Source organism: Haematobia irritans, chromosome 2 (genome assembly GCF_050003625.1).
Source record: "Haematobia irritans isolate KBUSLIRL chromosome 2, ASM5000362v1, whole genome shotgun sequence".
Classification (NCBI taxonomy): domain Eukaryota; kingdom Metazoa; phylum Arthropoda; class Insecta; order Diptera; family Muscidae; genus Haematobia; species Haematobia irritans.
The window spans coordinates 30,258,164-30,265,637 of NC_134398.1; the positions used below are offsets into that span (position 1 = coordinate 30,258,164).

At 38.3% G+C, this 7,474-nt stretch overlaps 1 protein-coding gene across 1 annotated transcript; it reads left to right on the forward strand.

Moving 5' to 3' along the window:
• The first annotated feature begins 248 nt into the window (after positions 1-248).
• LOC142224509 (uncharacterized) lies at positions 249-5,998 on the forward strand. The gene is made up of 2 exons (XM_075294288.1): positions 249-1,729; positions 1,807-5,998. The coding sequence occupies exons 1-2, from the start codon at positions 249-251 to the stop codon at positions 5,996-5,998; spliced, it is 5,673 nt and encodes a 1,890-aa protein (XP_075150403.1).
• The last annotated feature ends 1,476 nt before the right edge of the window (positions 5,999-7,474 follow it).

Genomic DNA, 7,474 nt, shown 5'->3' on the forward strand with positions numbered 1-7,474 from the left:
TTAAAATTAATAGGAATTTTAACAAATAAAATATTCAACCTGGAAACTGAATTGTTGCGTTGGTATTTTTTGTTCAAAATCCTGTGGAAGCTGGGCGCTCGGGCCAATTCCCGTAACAAAATTAAAATTCTTTTTGTGTTACACCACTTCACATTGTGTACATCCAACAGTGGACTTAAGACACCAACTACTCTACCCGGTACAATAACGAACCACCTTGGGAGAAACCCTCACCGTAAGTCACAATAATGGATAACATTTCCTTACAGGGTCAATCACAACAACAACACCAAAATGAAATATTACGAAGGTCAATTTGCTCTATATGCGGCAAACCTATTGACGGGCAGATCATTAAGTGTTCTAAATGCATCAATATGGTGCATCAACAATGCATAGAAAATGCTAGCAATCATCCAAACTTTGTATGTGTAATATGTAGCAGAGAAGAACGATGTCCAGATTCTCCCACTTCTACTCATAGTCGCCGTAGTAATGCTTCTAATTCATCCAGAAATTCCATAATCAGAAAACGTGATTTAGAAAGACGACGTCTCGAAGAAGAGAGATCTCTTGCTATTCAACGTGATCGCGAGTTTCTTCAAAAAAAGTACAAATTGCTTGAACAAGCGGAGGAAGAATTGGATAACATTGACATTCAGCCTACTAATGACGTGCACGAGTGGGTTAATAGCCTTCCAGACCCCGAACGTCGTATTCCATCTGAGGAGCACCCGAATACTCTCGATTTATTACAAACTACGTATATTGACTTACCTCAAAATAACGAAGATCTCATACGGCCTTTTACGTCAAATGTAGATTGTATTCCAACAACAAATACTCCTTCGGTTTGTGCAAATAATCGTGGAGAAACTCAAAAAACACCTTCATCAGCTAACGGCGATTCAAACCAAATTTCTCGAGATATTTGTCCACCAAACGGTGCTAACGCCGTTTGCACAGGTAACGATTCTAACTCGACCGTTCCTCTGTGTTCCACTCACCGCGAAGCTCCTGTAGGTTTCAATATGAATTCAGCTATAATGGCGCCAGAATCTACATCATTTGCTTTGCCATCATTAACAGCTGATCCGTGTTGCAGTATGAGCACCAACCTTACACATCAACAAATTAATGCTAGGCAAACTGTGCCAAAAGATTTGCCGATATTCACTGGGAAGCCAGAAGAATGGCCTCTTTTCAGCTCAACTTACAATTGGTCCACTAAAGTTTGTGGTCTAACAGACGCTGAAAACCTTGTTCGATTGCAAAAGGCATTGCGTGGAGATGCTCTTCAAGCTGTTCAAAATATTTTGATTCACCCTTCGTGCGTTCCATCCGTTATTTCTACGCTACAGCTGTTGTTTGGTCAACCGGAGAAAATTCTTAATTCTTTAAAAAAGAAAATACGGTCGTTGCCCGCCGTGAATCCAACTAAACTTGATACAATTACTGCCTTTGCTGTGCAAGTGAAAGGTCTGCATGCTACAATAGAAGCTTGTCAGCTGTTTGATGAATTAAACAACTCATCCCTTTTGCAAGAATTGATTGCAAAGCTGCCTTCATACTTTCAAATTAATTGGGGTACTCACAAAATGAATTTAGTTAAGAGCAATAAGAGAATCACATTGTTGGAATTTTCTAATTGGATTTTCGATATTGGACTCTCCGCAAGTAGCGTCAACGTTGAGAGTACACTAGCAAGCAGCACAGAAGCAGCGAATAGGCAGAGGAATGTTTACGTACATACACACAGTGATGAGAATACTAGACACTGTTTAATTGTAATGAAAACTGTAACAGCACTGTTAACTGCCATAAATTCAAAACAGCTGATCGTGCTGAGAGATGGAATATAGTTAGAGAATTTAGACTATGCAAACAGTGTCTACGACGTCATTATGGATCATGTAACAGTAACATTAAATGTAGTATCGATGGATGTGAAGTTAAACATCATCCTCTTTTACATAGAATGCAGTCGGTAGACGAAATTAATCAAAGAGGAATGTCAAACAATCGACAAACATCAGAAACAGGTGAACAACAAAACGAAAATCAAAATATTGAGAACTGTAATACACATAATACTACAACTTGTCACAGTTTGTTTAAAATAATTCCCATTACCATCTACGGCAACAAAAACAAAAGTATTAAAACCTTCGCCTTTATAGATGAAGGTTCATCAACAAGTTTAATGGAGCAAAATATAGTAAAAGAGTTAAACTTATCAAGTGTGCCAGAGCCTTTATGCCTAAAATGGACTGGAGATGTAGAAAGAAGTGAAGAAGATTCGAGAAGACTTTCAATAGCTATAAGTGGATCAAATGGCAGAAAGTATACAGCTGACGTTCATACCGTAAAATATTTGTCACTACCGCAGCAGAGCGTGAACATAACAAAACTTAAAAAAGATTTCTCCCATTTGATAGGTATTCCAGTTGAAAGCTACGAAAACGCCAGACCTCGCCTCCTTATCGGCGTGAACAATTCAAGACTTTGCATTTCTCGGCGAGTAATTGAAGGTAAACCAAATGAACCCGTAGCAATACTTACCCGGCTTGGTTGGCTTTTATTCGGCTCCCTACGAACAGGTACACCAGAAAAACATCACCACTACCATATTTGTGAGTGCAACATCCAAAGTGATAAGAAATTATTTGATCTGGTAAAAAACTTTTACTGCCTGGAATCGTCAGGAATTGTTACGGATAATGCAATAATGAGTAAGTACGATGAAAAAGCAATATCTATTTTACAAAATTATACAAGGCAAAGGACAGACGGACATTATGAAACTGCGTTGTTGTGGAGGCAAGAAGATATTGTCCTACCGAATAGTTTGGATATGGCTAAGAAAAGATATTTTTGTTTGGAAAAGAGGCTTAGAGCCGATAAAGAGTTAAATCTTATATTTGAGAAAACAATTCACGAATATTTGGCTAAGGGTTATGTGGCTAAAGTTGAGGGCCATGAAACATCTGCTGAAAAGATTTGGTATTTGCCAGTTTTTCCAGTGTTCAATAAAAATAAACCGGGAAAAGTTAGGATAGTTTGGGACGCAGCAGCAATATCACAAGGGGTGTCTTTAAACTCCATGTTACTGAAAGGACCCGATTTGTTATCGTCTCTTCCATCCATCCTCTTGCGATTTCGTCAAAAAGTGGTAGCTATGTGTGCAGATATAGAACAAATGTTCCATCAAATTTTTATAAGATACGAGGATCGTCATGCACAACGGTTTTTGTGGCGGTCAGATGGTAAAGATGAACCCGATATATATGTCATGAATGTTATGATATTTGGTGCATCTTGTGCGCCTTGTATATCGCAATATGTTAAAAATATTCATGCGGATAAGTTTGCCGAAACCTACCCGGGTGCAGTTTCGTCCATAAAAATTAATCATTACGTGGACGATTTCTTAGAGTCTGTAGATACAATTGAAGAGGCGATTAGGTTGGCGAAAGACGTAAAAATGATTCATTCTAAAGCTGGATTCAATATAAGAAATTGGATTTGCAATAGAAAAGAAGTTTTGGCAGCTCTTAGCACTCTGGATGACTCTAAAAATAAAAATCTACAATTAGGCTGCGATATAGGTATGGATAAAATCCTTGGAGTATATTGGAAGTCGTCAGATGATTCTATATCTTTTAAAGTTTCGACTAACTTGTTGGAGAGCACTAATTGTCAAGGCAACCAGCATCCAACTAAACGTAAATTATTAAAAATCCTAATGTCAATATATGATCCTTTGGGGCTAATTGGACACTTTCTGATGTATTTGAAAATTGTATTACAAGATGTGTGGAGGAGCGGAGTGGGGTGGGATGAAGAAATTCTCCCTCACCACTGTAAGAAATGGTCAAACTGGCTAGCACGACTACACGAGATGGAAAATCTCAGAATTCCTAGGTGTTACCTTCAGCGTTTCAGTAGCTATACCAATATGGATGTTCAGTTGCACACATTTTCTGATGCCAGTGAAAACGGATATGCTGCGGTGTCATATTTAAGAATTTGTAGTGGAAGAGATGTGGTCGTGTCTCTAATTGGTTCTAAGACCAGAGTTGCCCCGTTGAGAGTAACATCAATCCCGCGGCTGGAACTGATGGCTGCATTAATTGCAGCACGCTTCGCAAACACTATTATCTCAAGCCTATCAATCCCCATACATCAGAAATTTTTCTGGTCAGATTCGAAAACGGTGATTTCCTGGCTAAAGTCAGACCACAAAAGGTATCATCAATTTGTTGCATTCCGGGTGAGTGAGATACTCGATATATCAAATTTAGAGGAGTGGTTGTGGATACCCGGAAGATTGAACGTGGCAGATGAAGCGACAAAGTGGTATAAAACCGGACCAAATTTAAGTAACGATAGTCGATGGCTCAACGGCCCGGGCTTCCTGTTGCAGCCAAAAAGTGAATGGCCAAAACAAATCAACGTTATTGAATTGGATACTTCCTGTGAGTTGCGCCAAAATGTATTACACGCGTATCCCATAGAACATTTTATAAACATTAAACGCTTTTCTCAATGGCGAAGAGCTTTAAGGGCTGTTGCCTATGCAGTACATTTTTTGAACAGATTAAAAAAGAAGCCACTAGAGGATGGATACAACTTAGGACAAAGTGAGTTGAAGCGTGCAGAAGAAATTTTGGTTCAACAGGCTCAGAAAGACTACTTCATGGAAGAAATAGCTGCTCTGAAATGTGATGGTAAAGTAAGTAAACACAGCTCTATTTACAAGCTTACGCCATATTTGGATGACAACTCAATTCTGCGTGTGGATGGCAGAATTGATAATGCTTCTGTTCCTGCAGAATTTAAACACCCTTCTATAATGCCAAGAGAGAGCTATATCACAAGACTCATGATTTTACATTTTCATTCCCAATACCACCATGGAAATCATGAGACCGTAATAAATGAGATTCGTCAAAAATATCACGTTCCACGGCTCCGTACTGTGTATAAAAAAATCACTCGAGAGTGTCAAATGTGCAAAATTAAAAATTGTCTGCCCATTAATCCCCAAATGGCTAAACTTCCAAGAGCAAGACTCTCTTCCTTTACAGCACCATTTACATTTACCGGTTTGGATTTCTTTGGCCCAATCTCCGTTGTTGTTAACCGGCATACCGAGAAGAGATACGGCGCTTTGTTTACGTGCTTAACCATTCGAGCTGTACATGTGGAAATCGTACACACGTTGAGTACAGCTTCTTGTATTCTTGCAATACGTAATTTTATTGCTAGAAGGGGTGCTCCAAGGGAAATATTCAGCGACAATGGAACAAACTTCGTAGGTGCAGAACGAGAATTACGCGAAGCAACGAAGGCTATCGATACCAACGAATTTGTACGTGTGTTTACATCGAGAGAAACAAAATGGAATTTCAATCCCCCTGCAGCTCCACATATGGGAGGAGCATGGGAGCGAATGGTGCGATCCATAAAAACAGTCCTTTATAAAATAATGCCTTCAAGAGCTCCCAACGATGAAACACTTCGTAGCATGATGGCGGAAGTCGAAAATATAGTCAATTCTCGTCCATTGACGTACGTGCCAATTGATCATGAATGCCAGGAGGCTCTTACGCCCAACCATTTTTTGTTAGGAAGTTCAAATGGTATGAAGCCCCTTTCAGATTGTGACGATTCTGCTATAGTCCTTAGAAATTCCTGGTTATACTCCCAACAATACGCAAATCAATTTTGGAGAAGGTGGGTTGCAGAATATTTGCCTTCTCTCACTTGCAGAGCCAAGTGGTTCGAGAAAACCAAGCCACTAGCAGTAGGCGACTTAGTTGTTGTGATTGACCCTTCCAACCCCCGCAATGTGTGGCCTAGAGGTAAGGTGTCGGAAGTTAGTGTCGCCGATGATGGCCAAGTACGCAGTGCAAGAGTAATTACCAACTGTGGTATTATACACAGGCCCGTATCCCGGTTGGCTTTGTTGGATGTGGCTCAGAATACGGAGTAAGGCAGCGAAGTAATTTCTTGCCATACTGGGGGGTGGTGTTATCGCCACTATCCACCCTAATGTTTTGTTTAAATCGATTATTGATGTTTAAACAATTTATATCAATTCAATGTGAATGTATGATAAATTTCCCTAGCCTTTTTTTGCGCGCAAGACGGTATATTATCTCTTATGTATCATTTATAAATTAAAGTTTGGAGATAACACATTGGAAAATTTGTAAGGAGCTGCGCTTAGTTTTCACACCAAAAAGTATACGGGTTTATTATGTTAATTTAGAATACATTTCATTAATATATATTTAAAATTAATAGGAATTTTAACAAATAAAATATTCAACCTGGAAACTGAATTGTTGCGTTGGTATTTTTTGTTCAAAATCCTGTGGAAGCTGGGCGCTCGGGCCAATTCCCGTAACAACTTATTTTGGCCATAACTCCTTAAATATGCGTCCTAGAGCCAAAAGGACCTTAATTCGTGACCACCCCCAAAAAATCAAAATTTCGATGAAAATCCTGAAAAAATAGAAGTTTTAATATGAAAATCTTATTTTGGCCATAACTCCTTAAATATGCGTCCTAGAGCCAAAAGGACCTTAATTCGTGACCACCCCCAAAAAATCAAAATTTCGATGAAAATCCTGAAAAAAATTGAATTTTTTATATGAAAAACTTATTTTGGCCATAACTCCTTAAATATGCGTCCTAGAGCCAAAAGAACCTTAATTCGTGACCACCCCCAAAACTTCAAAATTTCGATGAAAATCCTGAAAAAATTGAAATTTTTATATGAAAAACTTATTTTGGCCATAACTCCTTAAATATGCGTCCTAGAGCCAAAAGGACCTTAATTCGTGACCACCCCCAAATAATCAACATTTCGATGAAAATCCTGAAAAAATTGAAATTTTTATATGAAAAACTTATTTTGGCCATAACTCCTTAAATATGCGTCCTAGAGCCAAAAGGACCTTAATTCATGACCACCCCCAGAAAATCAAAATTTCGATGAAAATCCTGAAAAAATTGAAATTTTTATATGAAAAACTTATTTTGGCCATAACTCCTTAAATATGCGTCCTAGAGCCAAAATTTCAATGAAAATCCTGAAAAAATTGAATTTTTTATATGAAAAACTTATTTTGGCCATAACTCCTTAAATATGCGTCCTAGAGCCAAAAGGACCTTAATTCGTGACCACCCCCAAAACTTCAAAATTTCGATGAAGAACATGAAAAAATTGAAATTTTTATATGAAAAACTTATTTTGGCCATAACTCCTTAAATATGCGTCCTAGAGCCAAAAGGACCTTAATTCGTGACCACCCCCAAAAAAATCAAAATTTCGATGAAAATCCTGAAAAAATTGAAATTTTTATATGAAAAACTTATTTTGGCCATAACTCCTTAAATATGCGTCCTAGAGCCAAAAGGACCTTAATTCGTGACCACCCCCAAAAAATCAAAATTTCGATGA

Bases quoted from the DNA above. Each gene is read 5' to 3' on its own strand.
- LOC142224509 (XM_075294288.1), top strand. From the start codon at position 249: ATGGATAACATTTCCTTACAGGGTCAATCACAACAACAACACCAAAAT. The intron at 1,730-1,806 runs GCAGAGGAATGT...AAACTGTAACAG, and splicing joins AGCACAGAAGCAGCGAATAG to CACTGTTAACTGCCATAAAT.